The 22,873-nt window shown below is 48.0% G+C and overlaps 1 protein-coding gene across 1 annotated transcript in view; it reads left to right on the top strand.

Annotated features, from left to right (window-relative positions):
• Positions 1–22,873, top strand: part of pdia5 (protein disulfide isomerase family A, member 5) — a 139,752-nt gene that overhangs the window by 94,311 nt on the left and 22,568 nt on the right. The window contains exon 16 of the mRNA XM_078404316.1: positions 15,601–15,671. Within this exon, the coding sequence (XP_078260442.1) occupies positions 15,601–15,671 (71 nt within the window). The remainder of the gene's footprint in view (positions 1–15,600; positions 15,672–22,873) is intronic.

The raw sequence follows: 22,873 nt of genomic DNA, 5'->3' as shown, positions 1-22,873 counted from the left end.
TACAAACCTGTACGTCTTTGGAGTGTGGGAGGAAACCGGAGATCTCAGAGAAAGCCCACGCGGTCACGGGGAGAACGTACAAACTCCGTACAGACAGCACCCGTAGTCGGGATCGAACCCAGGTCTCTGGCGCTGTGAGGCAGCAACTCTACTACTGCACCACCGTGCCGCCCACTGTGCCACCTTTCCTCTGACGTCATATGTAGGAGCGCCAACTATCTCACTCCCAAATAAGGGACAAGGTGACGTCACCGCCCCTCGCCCCATGTGACCTCACCCAGCCAGCGGCCATGCGCTCCCGCTCCACCAATGGCGGCTGCCCGGGCCGGGAGGCAGGTTGCTAAGCAACCTCCGTTAGGCGGCGCCCGGGCCTCCGGACCTACACTGTCCAGGCCTACAGCGACCCCCAGGCCTCCACTGTCCGGTCCTACACTGTCCAGTCCTACAGCTTCCTACAGCGTCCGGGCCTACAGCGCCCCCGGGCCTAAGACGGGACAAGGGCGGTCCCATACGGGACAAACCAATTTCGCGCAAAATACGGGATGTCCCGGCTAATATGGGACAGTTGGCAACCCTAGTCATATGTGAGAAAGAAGTGGTCCAAATAGCAACTCCAGGTACAGTACGTGTGCCCTCTACTCCATCAATGGTTATTTATTATTACGTTTACAGATCTACAGTTGTTTGCGAGCAGTTCAGTAAATTATTGCCATACCTAAACACAATCCCCAATGTCACAAAGACCATAGAAGTGTTCCACTGGGGCCGCATGCAAGAGTGGCCAAGTGTTGACGCCCGTACCAGGCGAGCCCCAGGCTGCTGCAGGGCCCCCAGCCATCGCCTCCGTCCGGATCGTCCAGCGAACTGTCGTCCCTCTCCTCTCCTCTCCTCTCCTCACCCACCCGGCCACCTTCAGCTTTTGTGGGTCGCGAGGGACGCCTCCCGCAGCCCACCTTGAGGCCGCGGAAGGCAAGACCTCGGCTCACTTAGTTTTAGTTTGGTTTAGTTTAGAGATACAGTGAGGAAACAGGCCCTTCAGCCCACTGAGACCCCGCCGACCAGCCATCACCGCACATTAACACTTTCCTACACACACTAGGGGCAAATTTTATTTTACATTCACCAAGCCAATTATCCTACAAACCTGTACGTCTTTGGAGTGTGGGAGGAAACCGGAGATCTCGGAGAAAACCCACGCAGGTCACGGGGAGAACGTACAAACTCCGTACAGACAGCGCCCAGAGCTGGGATCGAAGCCGGGTATCCGGCGCTGCAAGCGCTGTGCGGCAGCAACTTTACCGCGGTGCCACCTTCGTTCGCGTATCAGCCCTTCCTCTTGCTTCCGCCATCGCCAACACCCCCCGAGTGGGGACTGGCTCAGCGGCTCCCTCTGCAGGCCACGGCATGCAGTCACCAACCCTCTGGCCACACGACCTCCCCGATTAACCAACTCTACAGCACTGCAGAAGATAGACACAAAAAGCTGGAGTAACTCAGCGGGTCAGGCAGCATCTCTGGAGAGAAGGAATGGGTGACTTTTCGGGTCGAGACCCTTCCTCATACAGAGAGTAGGGGTAGAGGGAAACGAGAGATGTAGAAGGTAAATTGCTATTGGGGGCGTGCAACGTAGGTTCACTAGGTTAATTCCCGGAATGGCGGGACTTTCATATGTTGAAAGACTGGAGCGACTAGGCTTGTATACACTGGAATTTAGAAGGATGAGAGGGGATCTTATTGAAACATAAGGTTATTAAAGGGTTGAACACGTTAGAGGCAGGAAACATGTTCCCAATGTTGGGGGAGTCCAGAACCAGGGGCCACAGCTTAAGAATAAGGGGTAGGCCATTTAGAACGGAGATGAGGAAAAGCTTTTTCACTCAGAGAGTTGTAAATCTGTGGAATTCTCTGCCTCAGAAGGCAGTGGAGGCCAATTCTTTGAATGCTTTCAAGAGAGAGGCTAGATAGAGCTCTTAAGGATAGCGGAGTCAGGGGGTATGGGGAGAAGGCAAGAACGGGGTACTGATTGAGAATGATCAGCCATGATCACATTGAATGGTGGTGCTGGCTCGAAGGGCCGAATGACCTACTCCTGCACCTATTGTCTATTGTCAAATAGCCCTCCCACCTGTGTTGGCATATTACCCGCAAGGCTTTGTCCTGCCCTTCCTCTCTTCCAGCTATCTTCTTCCCCCCCCCCGCCATTGCAACAATCTGAAGAAGGGACCCGACACGAAAGTTCACCTATCCGTGTTCTCCAGAGATGCTATCCTGACCCGCTGAGTTACTCCAGCACTTTGTGTCTCCTCTAATAAACCGAAGGGTACACTAACCACGGGAGAAATGGTGCTTAGATTTACTACGCTGGGCTGGGTGTCCACTGGGGAGTGATTCAGGAAGGTTCGCCTATAAAGGCGGCACTTCTGATGAATTAGGTCGGCTGCCTCGGGCTGTTCCCTCGGGCTGGAGAGGGTCCAGGAGCAGGGCATGTTCCCAGGGTTGCCCATTTGGGAGCAATATTCCCAAAGTCAGAGGACGATAAATCTTTGTAATTCCCTTCTCAGAGGTGTGAATGCTCGCCGTTGATGATATTAAAAATTAACCCACAGAATTTAAGACAGTTACGTGACTGACGGATATGAAGTAGGGCTACGGTCATGAATTATGGCGTCATGGTGGCGCAGCGGTAGAGTTGCCGCCTTACAGCGCCAGAGCCCCGGGTTCGATCCTGACTACGGGTGCTTGTCAGCACGGAGTTTGTACGTTCTCCCCGTGACCTGCGTGGGTTTTCTTCGAGATCTTCGGGTTTCCTCGCACGCTCCAAAGACGTGCTGGTTTTTAGGTTAACTGGCTTGGTATAAATGTAAATGGTCGCTGGTGTGTGTAGGATGGTGTTAGAGTACGGGGATCGCTTGTCAGCGCAGACACGGTGGGCCGAAGGGCCTGTTTCCGCGCTGTATCCCTAAACTAAACTAATTTAATAATAGAAAAAAACACATGTGGTTAAAGTGCACATTGTCAGATTTTAATAAAGGCCATTTTTATACATTTTGGTTTCAGCATGTAGAAATTACAGCAGTGTTTATACATAGTCCCCCCCCCCCCCCCCCCCCCCCCATTTCAGGGCACCATAATGTTTGGGACACAGCAATGTCATGTAGATGAAAGTAGTCATGTTTAGTATTTTGTTGCATATCCTTTGCATGCAATGACTGCTTGAAGTCTGAGATTCATGGACATCACCAGTTGCTGGGGGTCTTCTCTGGTGATGATCTGCCAGGCCTGTATTGCAGCCATCTTTAGCTTATGCTTGTTTTGGGGGCTAGTCCCCTTCAGTTTTCTCTTCAGCACATAAAAGGCATGCTCAATTGGGTTCAGATCGGGTGATTGACTTGGCCACTCAAGAATTGACCATTTTTTTAACTTTGAAAAACTCCTTTGTTGCTTTAGCAGTACGTTTGGGATCACTGTCTTGCTGTAGAATGAACCGCCGGCCAATGAGTTTTGAAGCATTTGTTTGAACTTGAGCAGATAGGATGTGTCTATACACTTCAGGATTCATTATGCTACAACCATCAGCAGTTGTATCATCAATGAAGATAAGTGAGCCTGTACCTTCAGCAGCCATACATGCCCAGGCCATAACACCCCCACCACTGTGTTTCACAGATGAGGTGGTATGCCTGGGATCTTGGGCAGTTCTTTCTCTCCTCCATACTTTGCACTTGCCTTCACTCTGATAGAAGTTAATCTTCTTCTCATCTGTCCACAAGACCTTTTTCCAGAACTATGCTTGCTCTTTTAAGTACTTCTTGGCAAACTAACTTGGCCATCCTATTTTTGCAGCTAACCTGTGGTTTGCATCTTGCAGTGTAGCCTCTGTATTTCTGTTCATTAAGTCTTCTGTGGACAGTGGTCATTGACAAATCCACACCTGACTCCTGAAGAGTGTTTCTGATCTGTCGGACAGGTGTTTGGGGATTTTTCTTTATTATAGAGAGAATTCTTCTGTCATCAGCTGTGGAGGTCTTCCTTGGCCTGCCAGTCCCTTTGCGATTAGTAAGCTCACCAGTGCTCTCTTTCTTCTTACTGATGTTCCAAACAGTTGATTTTGCTAAGCCTAAGGTTTAGCTGTTGTCTCTTAACAGTTTTATTCTTGAATCTCAGTCTCATAATGGCTTCTTTGACTTTCATTGGCACAACTTTGGTCCTCATGTTGACAAACAGCAATAAATGTTTCCAAAAGGTGATGGAAAGACTGGAGGAAAGACGAGGTGCTGAGAACTCTCTTAAACCTGCATTAAGGAGGCATTTAAACACACCTGAGCAATAACAAACTACCGTGAAGCCAAGTGTCCCAGACATTATGGTGCCCTGAAATGGGGGGTTTATGTGTAAACACTGCTGTAATTTCCACATGGTGAAACCAAAATGTATAAAAATACCCTTTAATTAAATCTGACAATGTGCACTTTAACCACGTGATTTTTTCTATTACAAATCTCAAATTGTGGAGTACAGAGGCAAATAAATAAATGATGGGTCTTTGTCCCAAACATTATGGAGGGCACTGTATACAGTTCATAAATCACAGGAGCAGAATTAGGCCATTCGGCCCATCGAGTGCACTACGTCATTCAATCATGGCTGATCTATCTTTCCCTCTCAACCCCATTCTCCTGCCTTCTCCCCATAACCTTTGACACTCTTGCTAATCAAGAACCTGTAAACCTCTGTTTTAAACACACCCAATAACTTGGCCACCGCAGCCATCTGTGGCAATGGATCCCACGGATTTACCACACTCTGACCACACTTAGATCTCCTTTCTAAAGATACATCCTTGTACTCTGAGGCTGTGCCCTCTGGTTCTAGACTCTCCCACTCGTGGAAACATCCTCTCCACATCTATTCTATCCAGGCCTTTCACGATTCTGTGAGTTTCAATGAAGTCCCCCTCATCCTTCTAAACTTCTACAGTCGTGTGTCTGCTACGTCTTCCTTGGATTCTTTCAAACTGCATGGATGCAATCCGTCAGGATCAGAGATTTTATTCTCCTCTTTGAGTTTATTTAATAGAACCTTTAATTTCCCTTCTTGAGTACATGCAAACTAAGTGCAGCACGGTGGCGCAGCGATAGAGTTGCTGCCTTGCAGCGACTAGGACCCAGGTTTGATCAATAGACAATAGACAATAGGTGCAGGAGGAGGCCATTCGGCCCTTCGAGCCAGCACCGCCATTCAATGTGATCATGGCTGATCATTCTCAATCAGTACCCCGTTCCTGCCTTCTCCCCATACCCCCTGACTCTGCTATCCTTAAGAGCTCTATCCAGCTCTCTCTTGAATGCATTCAGAGAATTGGCCTCCACCGCCTTCTGAGGCAGAGAATTCCACAGATTCACAACTCTCTGACTGAAAAAGTTTTTCCTCATCTCAGTTCTAAATGGCCTACCCCTTATTCTTAAACTGTGGCCCCTTGTTCTGGACTCCCCCAACATTGGGAACATGTTTCCTGCCTCTAACGTGTCCAACCCCTTAATGATCTTATATGTTTCGATAAGATCCCCTCTCATCCTTCTAAATTCCAGTGTATACAAGCGTAGCCACTCCAGTCTTTCAACATACGACAGTCCCGCCATTCCGGGAATTAACCTAGTAAACCTATGCTGCACGCCCTCAATAGCAAGAATATCCTTCCTCAAATCTGACCCGCTGAGTTACTCCAGCTTTTTGTGTCTTTCTTCGGTTTAAACCAGCATCTGCCGTTCCTTCCTACACAGGTTTGTAGGTTAATTGGCTTGGTAAAATTGTAAATTGTCCCGAGTGTGTTAATGTGCGGGGATCGCAAGTTAGCACGGACCTGGTGGGCCGAAGGGCCTGTTACAGCGCTGTATCTCTAGACTAAACTAAACTAACACATCAGGGGTACTGATTTAAGGTCAGTTTATTGGCAAATGTACCAACGTGAGGTACATGTAAGGTTTCACTGTAAGGCACAGTGAAATTCGAATTACCATACAGCCACACTAAAAAAAAAAGCAACAAGACACACAACTACATAAAAGTTAACATAAACATCTACCACAGTGGATTCCCCACGTTCCTCACTGTGATGATCAGGCATGATCGTGTTGAATGGCGTTGCTGGCTCGAAGGGCCGAATGGCCTACTCCTACACCTATTTTCTTCACTGCTGTGATTCTACGTTTAATTCAATGATAAATGGCTGTGGTCACTGAGGTTCTGTTCTGACGCTTGTTATTGGAACTGGGACACTTGCCACAAGTGTGCGTGTGTTGCTTGCTTTTGACAGTCGCCTCATTGTCCTCATCCATAGCGGGAGAACGCGGCCCCAGCTTCTGAAAGCATGGAGCATCGCGGGGCATGGCAGGTTATCAGGAGGTTATGAGATGTTCTGGATGGGAATAACAGACCCTGTGATACGTCCGTTCATTTTGTGCCGCGCGAGAGATCTCGGGACCCTGTTTTCAGCGATGCCCTTTTTGAAATTGTCGTCGTGAAACAATGCCTGGGCTGTTTGATGAGTGCACACATTATACCGTCCGCAACCATAGTCTCTGGCCGCAGTCTGCGGACAGTGTAGTGTGAGCACTCACCAGCTCTGCAGGATTCGGGCGTCCTTCCAGCAGAGTGTCAGGTCAATTTTGGTTTGCTGAGATGCCCACACTTGTGCGTCGAGCAACAGGCTCAGAGCTGTTGATCGGACAGATGCCCTGCTTCTAGCTTGCCGCAAAGCTGAGCAGTGGGGGATTCACCGATTCCACAGCGCGTTTTATCTCCATGGGTAAAATCCGGGCGGTTTACCCCCCCCGTACCGTGACTTGATAACCAGGGGCGGGACGGTGGCGGCAGCGGTAGAGTTGTCGCTGCCTTACAGCGCTCTCAGCTCCAGAGACCCGGGTTCGATCCTGACCACGGGCGCTTGTCCGTACGGAGTTTGCACATTCCCCCCGTGACCTGCGTTGGTTTTCTACGAGATCTTCGGTTTCCTCCCACACTCCAGACACGTAGAGGTTTGTGGGTTAATTAGCTTGGTATAAGTGTAAATCGTCCCCAGTGCGTGTAGGATAGTGTTAACGTGCAGGGATCGCTGGTCGGCACAGAGTCAGTGGGCCGAAGGGCCTGTTTACGCACAGTATCTCTAAACTAAACTAAACTACTTCAGGGAGGCTCAAGGTCAGGCATGTGGAGGAAATTAGTTTTAGTTTAGTTTAGAGATGCCATGTGGATAAAGGCCATTCGGCCAGACTTTGTCCTGCCCCTACCTCTTTTCTAGCTTTCTTCCCCCATACTACAATGACCCTTCTCTTACAGAAGCAGAAACCTGCACGTCTCTGGAGTGTGGGAGGAAACCAGAGCACAGGGGAGAAAACTCGCGCAGGTCACGGGGAGAACATACAAACAGCACCCGTGGTCAGGATCCAGCCCCGGGTCTCTGGCGCTTTAAGGCAGCGGCTCTACCGCTGCACCACTGTGCTGCTGTGAAATGCAAAGCAATGGGGATCTAAAATACACATCCAGGCGATGTACGCCGAGGTAAACACAAAATGCTGGAGTAACTCGGCGGGTCAGGCAGCGTCTCTGAGAGGAAATGGACAGGCAAAGATTCGGGTCAGGATCCTCCTTTACACTGATTGGAGTAGGGGGGAGGGAGAGCTGGAAAAGAGGTGGGCACTGGGCATAGTCTGGCAGGCAGTGAAGAAAGCCAATGAAATGTTGGCCTTCATAACAAGGGGAGTTGAGTATAGGAACAAAGAGGTCCTTCTGCAGTTGTACAGGGCCCTAGTGAGACCGCACCTGGAGTACTGTGTGCAGTTTTGGTCTCCAAATTTGAGGAAGGATATTCTTGCTATTGAGGGCGTGCAGCGTAGGTTTACTAGGTTAATTACCGGAATGGAGGGACTATCATACGCTGAAAGACTGGAGCGACTAGGCTTGTATACGCTGGAATTTAGAAGGATGAGAGGGTATCTTATCGAAACGTATAAGGTTATTAAGGGGTTGGACACGTTAGAGGCAGGAAACATGTTCCCAATGTTGGGGGAGTCCAGAACAAGGAGCCACAGTTTAAGAATAAGGGGTAGGCCATTTAGAACGGAGATGAGGAAAAACATTTTCAGTCAGAGAGTTGTGAATCTGTGGAATTCTCTGCCTCAGAAGGCAGTGGAGGCCAATTCTCTGAATGCATTCAAGAGAGAGCTTGATAGATCTCTTAAGGATATCGGAGTCAGGGGGTATGGGGAGAAGGCAGGAATGGGGTACTGATTGAGAATGATCAGCCATAATCACATTGAATGGTGGTGCTGGCTCGAAGGGCCGAATGACCTACTCCTGCACCTATTGTCTATTGGCAAGTGATAGGTGGATGCACAAAAAGCTGCTGGAATGGGTAGAATGGTCCCGCCCGAAACGTCGCCTCCTTAGATGCTGCCTGGCCCACTGAGTCAGTGCAGAACCAAGTGATAGGTGGGTACAGGTGATGGCGATTTTTCCTAGCTGAGGTGATGGGGTGTAAATAGTTGTACAATGTGCACATTACGTTTTTAAGGAATAAACCATCGACGCACTGAGCTAATTTTTGTTTTGACATGTCCAGTGGAGATGAGCGAAAGGCTTGGAAAGAGTGGATGTGAGGAAGATGCTTCCACTCATCGGGGAGTCCAGGACTGGAGGTCACAGCCTCAGAATTAAAGGATGTCCCTTTAAGAAGGAGATGAGGAGAAATTTCTTTAGTCAGAGGGTGGTGAATCTGTGGAATTCTCTGCCACAGAGAGCAGTGGAGGCCAAGTCAGTGGATATTTTTAAGGCAGAGACAGATAGATTCTTGGCTGGTGTCAGGGGCTATGGGGAGAAGGCGGGAGAATGGGGTTGGGAGGGAGAGATAGAACAGCCATGATTGAATGACTGGGTAGACTTGATGGGCCGAATGGCCTAACTCTGCTCCTATCACTTATGACCTTATGTGCTACGGCAAATACATTGTCTCAAAGCAGAGCCTAGTCCAGAAACACCACGTTCACTCAAAGACACGGTTATTATTTTGTTCTATGGCTCAGTGGCTCAAATCCAAGTGATCTTCAGCGGGCAGAGAAGGTTGCTTTTGAGTTTGACCCGGTGATCTGTGCCGAGCCCTGCACTCCAGTAATTAGTCTCTGAGTCCTGAGCCAGCTGTTCTTGATGCTGACTCGTGACCCCAGCTCGCTATTGAACGAGGTAAAAACATGGAACCGCAGGCGTCTGTCCCCTTTGATCTCTCGTTTTCACATTGAATGGCGGTGCTGGCTCGAAGGGCCGAATGGCCTCCTCCTGCACCTTTTGTCTATTGTAGAGGGATATGGGTCAATTGGACTAGGTTAGATGGGGCAAGAATGAGTTGCGCTGAAGGGCCTGTCTCCGATACTATGACTGCCTTCTAAATGAAAACAGCCAGTGCATTTTCAACCATGACATACTCATCTTATTCTGAGCCAGCATTTATCCTCAAAGTCTCATGTGATACTGCAGAACATTTAGACAGGTACATGTACAGTTAAGAAACATTTAGACAGGTACATGGATAGGACAGGTTTAGAGGGATATGGGCCAAACGCAGGTAGGTTGGAATAATGTAGATGGGAAATCTTCTGGCCGGTGTGGGCAAGTTGGGCCGAAGGGGCCTGTTTCCACACAGTAACACTCTACGGCTCTATCTTTCAGAAACAATTGTAGTCTGGCAATTCCTCGTTAATTCTGAGGCCACAGAGCAGATATTGTGGTGCCTTCCCTGAGGTGACTAATTACCAGTCAAATCTGCGATCTGCCTCGGCTGTCTGACTCTGCATAAATAGCTCCTTATTTGCCCGGCAGCTTGGATTGCTGGCCAGTCCCCTTCCTGTGCCATAAATTTCTACGATTCTAAGACTCCATGTGGAGCCGAGAGCGGCGCCATTTTCTGTCTTTTCATCACCATGGATTACAAATTGTAGGGATTACAGCTCAAAACAACACAGACTTGGCACTTGGTCCAAAGAGTTTGAAGAAGTAAAGTCTCCATTGGCAGCGTGCGCTGGTTTCTATAGTCTGGATCGTTGTAATATGAATGTAAAACACCGCGTGAACTGATAATTCAGACTATTGCATATTGGCCAGGATTATTCAGGTTGGCAGTTCCCATCAGAAGTGATCCAAATTTCCTCTTTGTGTTTCTGTTTGGTGCTGTGTTACACTCTGCAAGTGATGGTCTACTCCACTCAGTCAATAGACAATAGGTGCAGGAGTGTAAGAAAATAACTGTAGATGCTGGTACAAATCGAAGGTATTTATTCACAAAATGCTGGAGTAACTCAGCAGGTCAGGCAGCATCTCAGGAGAGAAGGAATGGGTGACGTTTCGGGTCGAGACCCTTCTTCTGAAACGTCACCCATTCCTTCTCTCCTGAGATGCTGCCTGACCTGCTGAGTTACTCCAGCATTTTGTGAATAAATAGGTGCAGGAGTAGGCCATTTGGCCCTTCGAGCCAGCACCGCCATTCAATGTGATCATGGTTCTTCAGTCTGAGATGCTGCCTGACCTGCTGAATTACTCCAGCATTTTGTGAATAAATACCTTCGATTTGTGCTAGCATCTGCAGTTATTTTCTTATACTAATGTGATCATGGTTGATCATTCACAATCAGTACCCCATTCCTGCCCTCTCCCCATACCCCCTGACTCCGCTATCGTTAAGAGCTCTATCTAACTCTCTCTTCAAAGCATCCAGAGAATCGGCCTCCACTGCCTTCTGAGGCAGAGAACTCCACAGATTTACAACCCTCTGAGTGGAAAGGTTTTCCCTCATCTCTGTTCTAAATGGCCTACCCCTTATTCTTAAACTGTGGCCCCTGGTTCTGGACTCCCCCAACATCGGGAACATGTTTCCTGCCTCTAGTCGTTGTCATGTTTGTGACTATTTACTTGCTGTTTCTGCTGAATCTCAAACATCACAACAATGAAAGGCTTGGATAGCGTGGAAGTGGAGCCCCAGAATAAAAGGACGTTCCTTTAGGAAGGAGTTGAGGAGGAATTCCTTTAGTCCGAGGGTGGTGAATCTGTGGAATTCGTTTCAACAGAAGGCTGTGGAGGCCGTCAATGGATATTTTTTTAAGGCAGAGATAGATTCTTGATTAGTACTGGCGCAGGGGTTATGGGCAGGAGAATCATAAGAAGATAAGTGATAGGAGCAGAATTAGGCAACTCGGCCCATTGTCTACTCTGCCATTCAATCATGGCTGATCAGTCTCTCCCTCCTGTTGTTGTTCGTCCTTCGGGTTTGAAGATGACCATGACTTCACTTTCAGTTGGAGGATTGGTGACTGTGGGTCCGGAAGTGACTGGTGAGGCCAATCCGGGCCCGGAAGGCACGCCCACACGTAGGACACAAGTGGATGGGTGCTGCAGTGGAAGTGGAGGTAGCCCGGGCCTTGTGCGCGGTGCGTTTCCTCTGGGCCTCTGCAGTGCGTCTGTTCTCTGCTGCACGGGCTCCTGTGGTGAGCTTGCTACGCCAGGTTGGACGGTCCAGAGCATGAGACTCACAAGTGCTGAGGTTGATGTCCGAGTCTTTGAGGGACACTTTGAGGCAGTCCTTAAACCGTTTCTTCTGTCCTCCTACTGAGCGCTTGCCCTGACACAGTTCTCCATACAGAATCTGTTTTGGCAGTCGACTCTCGGGCATTCTGACAACATGGCCTGCCCATCTGGCTTGGGTTTTCCGTAGGAGGGTGTGGACGCTGGGGATTCCGGCCCGTTCCAAGACCTCTGTTTTGGGAATTTTGTCTTGCCACCTGATGTGAAGGAGGTGTGAATGATGTCTGAAGCCATTGGGGCCAGGCGGTACCAGGATACTACATTCATTTATGGTCATAGAGGCATATGCGGATCATTCAGGCCCAAGAAGTGATGCATTGAAGGACCATGACCCTGATCCCAAAATGGCAATGTTGGGGGAGTCCAGAACCAGGAGTCAGAGTTTCAGACTAAGGGGTAGGCCATTTACGACTGAGATGAGGAAAAAAAAACTTCTTCACCCAGAGATCGTTGGGAATCTGTGGAATTCTCTGCCACAGAAGGCAGTGGAGACCAATTCACTGGATGTTTTGAAGAGAGAGTTAGATTTAGCTCTTAGGACTAAAGGAATCAAGGGATATGGGGCAAAAACAGGAAAGGGGTACTGATTTTAGATGATTAGCCACGATCATATTGAATGGCGGTGCTGGCTCGAAGGGCCGAATGGCACCTATTTTTCCATGATTAAGTGGCCAACTAGACATTGGTTCATTGGGACAGACCAATTAATCCTGAACATGTTCAATAAACCATGCTATGCAGGACATTGATACATACAAGTGTAGGATTGCTCCAGCAAGCATCAAGTTCGTAGCTGTCAGGTGGCAGGGGGATAGTTTAATGGCGATGTGCAGGGGAAGCCTTTTACACTGAGAGTCATGGGGACCGGGAACGCACTGCCAGGGGTGGTGGTGGAGGCAGACACGATATTGATGTTCAAGAGTTTTTAGATCGGCACGTGGAAGAGCAAGGAATAAAGGGAGACACATTTTGTGTCTTTGTTGTTGTCCACAATTATGGATTCTGAAGATGTGTACAGACAGGAATCAATGTCACATCCGATTAATTCTGGTAATGCCACGCACACACACAGTGCCAGGGACTGAAAATGACTTGTTTCAGAAATGTCACATCAGAATTATTCCCATGCATAAATGTTTGGGATAAGAGGATTATGCTTGAAGCAATCGGATCACAATAACATTGACAGAACAAATGCGGTTTTATATTTGGTTCTTTGTAATGCCACTAGTTTGGGAAGAGAGAACTCTGGACTTTGACATGCAAGACAGAAACAGGCCCTTCGGCCCATCGAGCCCACCTGTCTTAAGGCAGAGATAGACAAATTCTTGATTAGAACGGGTGTCAAGGGTTACGGGGAGAAGGCGGGAAAATGGGATCAGGAGGCAGAGATCAGTGATGATTGAATGGCGGAGTAGACTCGATGGGCTGAATGGCCTGATTCTACTTCTGTAACTTGTGAATTTGTGGCCAGCGATCACCACTATTCTGCACATCAGGGACAAATCACAGTTGTTTTTTTTTACTGATGCCAATCAACCTACGGATCTGTACGTCTGTGAAGTGTGGGAGGAAACCGGAGCACCCGGAGAAAATATTAGGCGGACACGGGAAGAATGTAGAAGCAAAGACGAGAATATAAAAACAGGAATGTAATGCTGAGGCTTTATAAGGCACTGGTCAAATTGCATTTGGAGTATTGTGAGCAGCTTTGGGCCCCTAGATCCGAGGAAGGATGTGCTGTTGTTGGAGAGAGTCCAGATGAGATTTACAAGAATGAATCCAGGAAAGAATGGGTTAACATATGATGAGCGTTTGACGCCACTGGGCCTGTACTCTCTGGAGTTTGGTAGGATGAGGGCTGACCTCACTGAAACTTACCGAATGATGAAAGGCCTGGATAGAGTGGATGTGGAGAGGATGTTTCCACTTGTGGGAGAGTCTAGGACCAGAGGCCACAGCCTCCGAACGAAAGGACGTGCCTTTAGAAAGGAAATGGAGGAATTTCTTCAGTCAGAGGGTGGTGAATCTGTGGAATTCATTGCCACAGACGGCTGTGGAGGCCACGTCAATGGGTATTTTTAAGGCACAGACTGACAGTTTCTTGATTAGTCGGTGTCAGGGGTTACGGGGGAAGGCAGGAGAATGGGGTTGAGAGGGAGAGATAGATCAGACATGATTGTATGGCGGAGTAGGCCCCATGGGCCGAATGGCCTAATTCTGCTCCTATGCCTTATAATAATAATAATAATAATAATACATTTTATTTATATAGCGCTTTTCATATACTCAAAGACGCTTTACAGAGATTTTGAGAACATAGGGAAATTAATAAATAGATAAATAAGTAAATAAATAAATGAACAGAGAAAGGAGACAGTAGGTGAGGTGACCTTCAGTGGTTGAAGGCAGTACTGAACAGGTGAGACTTCAGCGATGTTTTGAATGTGGTGAGTGTGGGGGAGTCTCTAACGGTTTGGGGTAGTGAGTTCCATAGGGTGGGAGCAGCGATGGAGAAAGCCCTGTCCCCCCAGGATCTGAGTTTAGTCCGGATGTGGGGGGATAGGAGATTGGCAGCGGCAGAGCGGAGGGTGCAGGTGGGAGTGTGCCTGTGGAGGAGGTCGGTCAGGTAGGATGGGGCCAGGTTATGGAGGGCTTTGTAGGTTATGAGGAGGATTTTGTACTGGATTCTCTGGGGGATGGGGAGCCAGTGGAGTTTATAAAGGACGGGGGTGATATGGTCACGGATCGAGGTGTGTGTGAGTAGACGGGCAGCGGAGTTTTGAATGTATTGAAGTTTATTGATGATTTTTGAGGGTGCGCCATAGAGGAGGCTGTTGCAGTAGTCCAGACGGGAGGTGATGAAGGCGTGGATGAGGGTTTCTGCAGCTGTGGAGGAGAGGGATGGACGGAGACGGGCAATGTTTTTGAGGTGGAAGAAGGCTGTCTTTGTGATGTGTTTGATGTGTTTGTCGAAGGAGAGGGTTTGATCAAGGATGATTCCAAGATTCCGGATGTGAGGTGAGGTGGATACTGGGAGACCATCAATGTTGAGGATGAAGTTTTGGGTGGATTTGGTGAGCATTTTTGGACCAATGATGATGATTTCAGATTTGTTGCAATTGAGTTTGAGGAAGTTTGATTGAAGCCAAGATTTTATTTCAGTAATGCAGTTTGTCAGTGTAGAGTGTGTGGTGGAGGAGATTGACAGAAGATTATTATAATAATAATAATAATAATGCATTACATTTATATAGCGCTTTTCAAACACTCAAAGACGCTTTACAGGGATTACTAGAACATAGAGAAGAAAATAAATAGATAAATAAGTAAACGAACAGAAAAAGGAGACAGAAGGTGAGGTGACGGTCAGTGGTTGAAGGCAGTGCTGAACAGGTGAGACTTCAGTGATGTTTTGAATGTGGTGAGTGAGGAGGAGTCTCTGACGGTTTGGGGTAGTGAGTTGCAGAGGGTGGGAGCAGCGATGGAGAAAGCCCTGTCCCCCCAGGATCTGAGTTTGGTCCGGATGGGGGGGGGGGAACAGAAGGTTGGCAGCAGCAGAGCGGAGGGTGCAGGTGGGAGTGTGCCTGTGGAGGAGGTCATTCAGGTAGGATGGGGCCAGGTTATGGAGGGCTTTGTAGGTCATGAGGAGGATTTTGTACTGGATTCTCTGGGGGATGGGGAGCCAGTGGAGCTTGTAAAGGACGGGGGTGATATGGTCACGGATCGGTGAGTGGGTGAGTAGACGGGCAGCGGAGTTATGAACATGAACTAGAGACAGCGGGAGACAGGATCGAACGCAGGTCTCTGGCACTGGAAGGCAGCAACTCTACCGCTGCGCCACCCAATACAAGCTTCATTTTTTTAATTGTCTCCGTCACTTTTCTTCAATCACTTTATCTTAACCTGACAGATCAAGCTCTCACTTTTGTGACCAATGTGATAATTGAACAGCTCTTTCATTATTTTTCGTTCTAGGGTGTCCTCACTGTAAGAACACCGTCCCGCATTTCACAACAGCTGCCGACCACTTTAAAGAGGAGCGCAAGGTAATTGTCTGCCTCAAGGGACCGCTCCAGTCTCGTACGCCTCATGTAAAAACAATTCAGCTTTTCATCAGCATGGAACTGCACCAATCTCTCCCATGTGGCTTGTAGCTGAATGGCTCAGTGCTGGGAAGCGTGTAATCACAGTAATACAAGTGGCTCAGCTTTAGTTTTTAGTTTTAGAGATACAGCGCGAAAACAGGCCCTTCAGCCCACCGAGTCCACACCGACTAGCAATCCGTCCGTCCCCCCTCGCACACTAACACTATCCTACACACACACACACACACACACACACACACTAGTGACAATTTACATTTATACCAAGCCAATTCACCTACAAACCTGTACGTCTTTGGCGAGTGAAACGAAAACGGAAGACCTCGGAGAAAACCATCGCAGGTCACGGGGAGAACGTACAGAACTCTGTACAGACAACACCCATGGTTGGGATCGAACCCGGGTCTCTGGCGCTGTAAGGCAGCAACACTACCACTGCGCCACCGTCCCGCAGTGCCTGGCATAGTTAGCGTAGGTTTACTAGGTAAATTCCCGGAATGGCGGGACTGTCATATGTTGAAAGACTGGAGCGACTAGGCTTGTATACACTGGAATTTAGAAGGATGAGAGGAGATCTTATCGAAACGTATGAGATTATAAAGGGGTTGGACACGTTAGAGGCAGGAAACATGTCCCCAATGTTGGGGGAGTCCAGAACAAGGGGCCACAGTTAAAGAATAAGGGGTAGGCCATTTAGAACGGAGATGAGGAAAAACTTTTTCAGTCAGAGAGTTGTGAATCTGTGGAATTCTCTGCCTCAGAAGGCAGTGGAGGCCAGTTCTCTGAATGCATTCAAGAGAGAGCTGGATAGAGCTCTTAAGGATAGCGGAGTCACGGGGTATGGGGAGAAGGCAGGAACGGGGTACTGATTGAGAATGATCAGCCATGATCACATTGAATGGCGGTGCTGGCTCAAAGGGCCGAATGGCCTCCTCCTGCACCTATTGTCTATTGTCTATTAAAAACCGAACAAATTTGTGTCTTTCCTGTTAAAGAAGAAAAGAGAAGGCCAAGGCAAGGGGCCAGATAGAGGGGTTTAAGGTTATGATAAGGTCCAATGGGGTGGCCCAGAGGGGGCTAGGATATTGGAATGTTCCTCTATTTAGTTTAAAAATTCAGCATGGGGGGACCGGCCCTTCGTCCCACAGAGTCCACGCTAACCATCGATCGCTAATTCCACGTTATCCCACTTTCTCATCCACTCCCCTACAAACCCGCACCCCAGTGAGTGGTGGGAGGAATCCGGAGCGCCCAGAGAAAACGCACGCAGGTCACAGGGAGATCGTACAAACTCCGTACAGACACCACCCATGGTCAGGATCGAACCAGGGTCTCTGGTGCTGTGTGGCAGCAACTCTACCCCTGCCCCACCGCAAAGTTATGTTGTCCAACTTTCTCATCCACTCTCTACGCATCCTGGGAAAATTTTACGGAGACCAATTAACCTACAAACCAGCACCGCAGAAAACCAGAGTACCCGGAGAAAACCCACGCGGTCACAGGAGAACACTCAAATTCCACACAATCAACAGTGGAAGGGAGGATGGAACCCGGGTCGCTGGTGCCACCTTCCTGATCTTCCTTGCTTGCCGTCAAGTCATTCAGTGATTCAAGTCAATTCAGTGAATCTTTATTGTCACACATAACTAGGTACGGGGGTCGCTGGTCGGCGCAGAATCGGGGGGCCATGCGGGCGGCACGGTGGCGCAGCGGTAGAGCTGCTGCCTTACAGCACTTGCAGAGCCAGAGATCTGAGTTCCATCCTGACCACGGGTGCAGTCTCGACGGAGTTTGTACGTTTCTCCCCCGTGACCTGTGCGGGTTTTCTCTGCGACCTTCGGTTTCCTCCCACACTCCAAAGACGTGCAGGTCTTTAGGTTAATTGGCTTGGGTTTGTACACTTGGTATAAATGTAAATTGTCCCTAGTGCGTGTAGGCTTGTGTTAATGTGCGGGGGTCGGTGTGGAGTCGGTAGGCCGAAGGGCCTGTTTCCACGCTGTATCTCTAAAACTAAACGAAACTAAATTAAACTCACCTCGGCAATACACACGTGTCGCCACGTTTCGGCGCCGACAAAGTTACCAAAGTTCACCGCACAGACCTGCTCTCTGTATCATGGTTCCAGAAGGCTCCCCCCTCATTCTTCTAAAGATTCTGTTAAGCTATTTTTAACTTACTTATTGCCAACTCTTGCTCGCTCACTTGTAAGTCCATGCGATTTTCCCCAACTGTGCACTAAATCCAAACTCGCCTTTCACTCTCCGGCTACATTTTTAATGCAATATTGCGACATTTCAGTGGCTGAGATACAAAGAGCACTGTCAGCCATTTTGATTACTTTAACCTGCACGACCTTTAAATTGAATCATGACTGGATTTAACTTTGTTTACCCACCAAGATTCCATGGGTCTTTGTTGACCAACATAACTCTTTAAATCTATTCTGAAATTTGCTTTTGAACCCACCCTTCCCCCTGAATCATAAATTCCACCGTGCATTTTATGACGAAACAGCTCGGTTCTAATTTTGTTATTTTCTCTTTCTCTGCATTCTGGACCAGAGGAAATAGTTTTAAGCTCTCCTGTCAAATCCTTCAATCGTCTTAAATACCTCAACAACAGATGACCCTGTGACCTTCCTCCTGCCCTCCAAGGAATGCAAATCTGGCCAATGCACCCGTTAACCCTTGCAATCCCTGCGCCAAAATCACCACTTTAAACGTTTAAAACTTTAAAAGTTTCGTTTTGTTTTAGTTCAGTTTAGTTTATTGTCACGTGTACCGAGATACGGTGAAAAGCTTTTGTTGCGTGCAAACCAGTCAGAGGAAAGACTATACATGATTACAATTAAGCTGTATCTGTACAGGGTAAAGGGAATAACTTTTAGTGCAAGATAAAGTCCAATTAAAGACAGTCCAAGGGTCTCTAATTATAAATGGCTCACAACAAAAGCTTTTCACTGCACCTCAGTACACATGACAATGAACTAAACTGAACTGAATAATGAGGTAGATAATAGCTCAGGACCGTTATCAATCAATTGTTGATAGAATGGTTAAGTTGTCTGATAACAGCTGGGAGGAAACTGTCCCTGAATCTGGAGGTGTGCGTTTTCGCACTTCTGTACCACTTGCCCGATGGGAGAGGGGAGAAGAGGGAATGGCCGGGGTGAGACTGGTCCTTGATTATGCTGCTGGCCTTGCCGAGGCAGCGTGAGGTGTAGACGGTGTCCATGGAAGTGTGGTTGGTTTGCGCGATGGTCCGGGCTGCGTCCACAACGCTCCGCAATTTCTTTGGGGTCTTGGATGGAGCTGTTCCCAAATCGTGCAGTGATGCTTCCCGATAAAATGCCTTCTGTGGAAGAGTTCCAGAGCTTCCAATTTTTCAGCCGTCAAACCCAGCACTACGAAATAGAGAATGACGCAGTGTGTTAATGCACTGACCTACGCCTCACCACAACCTTGCTTTGCAGAGTACCTATTGATCAGCAACCTGTGTTAATGGAGCAAAGCCATGCCCATTTCCAATGCTGTGCGTGCAAGATTTGCGAACCGCGCAAGAAAAAAATCAATGTGTTTAATGCTGCTTTTCCCCAAATGGCTGTCAATAGCAATTCCATTAAACCCAATCCTTTCGCCAATAAACCGGTTATGTGAACAGGATCTTTCGCTAATACAGGATTCAAGTCATTTCAGGCTACGAGAGTCTGATGTCAGGCTCCCCTTGATCTATCAGCACAGAGTGAGTGTCCCATTAGCTGATCTCTAAAAGAGGGCAGAATGCCAACTTTCCCCCGCCACAGCTCGTTACTCTGTGCCTCCAGCTGGACTTTTGCAAGCCCTCAGATGTCTGGCAAAGGGCGGAATCAGAACACCCATGAAGTCGCTGCGAACAAATCAAACACAAACATACGTCCCCTTTTTTTTTGTTGTTTTCTCCTTTCTTGGAATTAGGTTGAGTGGCTAAAGGGCAATGCTGAGGTCTGCCGGCTGCACAGGGGCCTCAGAGACTCTGTTTGTGAACCACAGCCATTCCTTTGTTGAAAGAGGTCCGACTGCGTTGCCTTAAAGATCTGAAGAAGAATCTAAAGAAGGGTCCCGACCCTTGGATATTTCCACGGCAGAGATAGCTCGATTCCAGATTAGTACGGGTGCCAGGGGTCGTTGGGAGGAGGCAGAATGGGGTTGGGAGCAAAGATACTAGAGGAACAAGATGGACCACTCGACCCTAAAAACCGTAGAACGTCACGGCGCCATTTTAGTAGGCAGAAACTTGCAGAAACGTTTTAAAAGAAAAATAACAAAAACCTGTGAATTGATAGATGAGATATATTCTGCATTTTAATGGTATCATCACACATACTGTTCCCCCAAAACACTGATTACACTGCGAGAAGCATAGCGAACTTTTGCTTAATAAAATGGTTCCTTTGCGTACTACACTTCAGTATAGGCGATTTCAACGGAGTGGTCCATCTTGTTCCTCTAGTATCTTTGGTTAGGAGGGAGAGATGGATCAGCCACGATTGAGTGGCGGATGAGACTTGACGGGCCGAATGGCCTAATTCTTCTCCTATCGTTTATGACCTTATGAGATGCCGACTGACCCACTGAGTTGATCCAGCACTTTGTGTCGATCCGTGGTATAAACCAGCAACTGCACTTCACCTTTATTGTTTTAATAATCCTCAGTTTGGGTTGTTTGACCAAAATAGTGCTGTGATTTATCTTTCATTTTTTCTCAATGGAAATGCTTCGGAGCGGCACGGTGGCGCAGCAGTAGAGTTGCTGCCTTCGAGGCCTTCTCTTGTTCTGTCCTTTTCCTACCTCCAGTTCCCGCACCTCTACTCTCAGTCTGAAGAAGGGTCCCGACCCGAAACATCACCCATCCTATTTCTCCAGAGATGCTTCCTGACCCACTGAGTTACCCCAGCGCTTTGTTTCTAACCATTGGTGTTGGCTATGTGTATTTAGTAACTTCATTTCAAGTAGCCTGCCCAGTAATGCATGATACCTTGCATCTAGGGTTGCCAACTATCCTGTATTAGCCGGGACATCTCTAAATTGGTTTGTCCCATACCAGACCACCCTTGTCCCGTATTAGACCCGGGGGGGGAGCGCTGTAGGCCCGGACACTCCGAGGCCCGGGGGCCGCTGTAGGCCCGGACAGTATAGGCCGCTGTAGGCCCGGACAGTGTAGTCCCTAACGGAGGTTGCATAGCAACCCGCCTCCCAGCCCGGGCGGCCACCATTGGTGGAGCGGGAGCACGTGGCCGCTGGCTGGGTGAGGTCACGTGGGGCGCGGGGCGGTGACGTCACCTTTTGTCCCTTATTTGGGAGTGAGAAAGTTGTCAACCCTACTATCATCAGTGGTGCTGTGAACTCTGCAACACACCAGGAGGACTTGAATCCAGACCGACAAACTATAGCAGTGATGCAGGGGATGGCATTGAACAGGAAATTGCAATTGGAGTAAATCTCGAATTATCTATGACTTCATTTTACAGAGGCCAAACCAAAGTGGATTGAGTTGAGACCAGTTTATTGAGTTGAATTTATTGTCACGTGTACCGAGGTACAGTGAAAAGCTTTTGTTGTTTGCCAACTAGTCAGCAGAAAGAAAATACATGATTACAATCGAACCATTCACAGTGTACAGATACATAATGAAGGGAATAACGTTTAGTGCAAGGTAAAGCCAGTAAACGTTTAGTGCAAGGTAAAGCCAGTAAAGTAAAGTCAAAGATAGTCTGAGGGTCTCCAACGAGGTAGATAGTAGCTCAGGACCGCTCTCTGGTTGTGGTAGGATGGTTCAGTTGCCTGATAACAGCTGGGAAGAAACTGTCCCTGAATCTGGAGGTGTGCGTTTTCACACTTCTGTACCTTTTGCCCGATGGGAGAGGGGAGAAGAGGGAGTGGCCAGAGTGCGACTGGTCCTTGATTATGCTGCTGGCCTTGCCGAGGCAGCGTGAGGTGTAGATGGAGTCAATAGAAGGGAGGTTTGTTTGTGCAACGGTCTGGGCTGCGTCCACAATTCTCTGCAATTCCTTGCCGTCTTGGATGGAGCTGTTCCCAAACCAAGCTGTGATGCGTCCTGATAAAATGCTTTCTACAGTAGGGAGCTAGTAGAGCTCGTGTTGGATCCAAGGACTAGCACAGGAAGACAAAGGGATTAGTTGGGAAGAGAAAATAAAGTATATACGTAAGCTTACAGAAAACATAAACTGACTGTAAAAGCTTCTATAGATAAGAGAAAATGATTAGTAAAGACAAATGTAAGCTCCTTATGGCCATGGACGGGGGATTTTATTAAAAGGGAGCACTGAAAGGGCAGATTAACTTTCTACTTAGGATCTATATTCACAAAAAAGTTTGCAAGTGATCTAGAAATGTTTGGGAGTGCAGGATTTTGACTGTTCTCAAGTTCATAAGTGATAGGAACAGAATTAGGCCATTCGTCCCATCAAGTCTATTCCACCATTCAATCACGGCTGATCTGTCTCTCCCTCCTAACCCCATTCTCCTGCCTTTTCCCCATAACAGAAACATAGAAAAATAGGTGCAGGAGCAGACCATTCGGCCCTTCAAGCCAGCACCACCATTCAATATGATCTGTACCCCGTTCCTGCTTTTTTTCCCCATATCCCTTGATTCCTTTTGCCCTAAGAGCTAAATCTAACTCCCTCCTGAAAACATCCAGTGAACTGGCCTCCACTGCCTTCTGCAGCAGAGAATTCCACAGATTCACAACTCTCGGACTGAAAAAGTTTTTCCTCATCTCAGTCCTAAATGGCCTTACTACCCCTTATTCTTAAACTGTGACACCTGGTTCTGGACTTCCCCCAACATCTGGAACACTTTTTCCTGCATCTAGCCTGTCCAATCCTTTAAAAAAATTATAAGCTTCTAACCCTTGACACCCGTATTAATCAAGAATTTATCTATCTCTGCCTTAAAAATATCCATTGACTTGGCCTCCACAGCCTTCAGAGGCAATGGATTCCACAGATTCACCAACTTCTGACTCAATTAATTCCTCCTCATCTCCTTCCTAAAGGAACATCATTTAATACTGAGGCTATGAGTGATGGAAGAATTAAATTAAATTCGCATTTGGAGGGAAATGCAGATAGGAAATCTGAAGGA

The sequence above is a fragment of the Rhinoraja longicauda genome, chromosome 8 (genome assembly GCF_053455715.1).
Source record: "Rhinoraja longicauda isolate Sanriku21f chromosome 8, sRhiLon1.1, whole genome shotgun sequence".
In the NCBI taxonomy this organism is placed as follows: Eukaryota; Metazoa; Chordata; class Chondrichthyes; order Rajiformes; family Arhynchobatidae; genus Rhinoraja; species Rhinoraja longicauda.
Note: the sequence above shows the minus strand (reverse complement) of the source record. Positions and strands in the feature narration are given on the sequence as shown.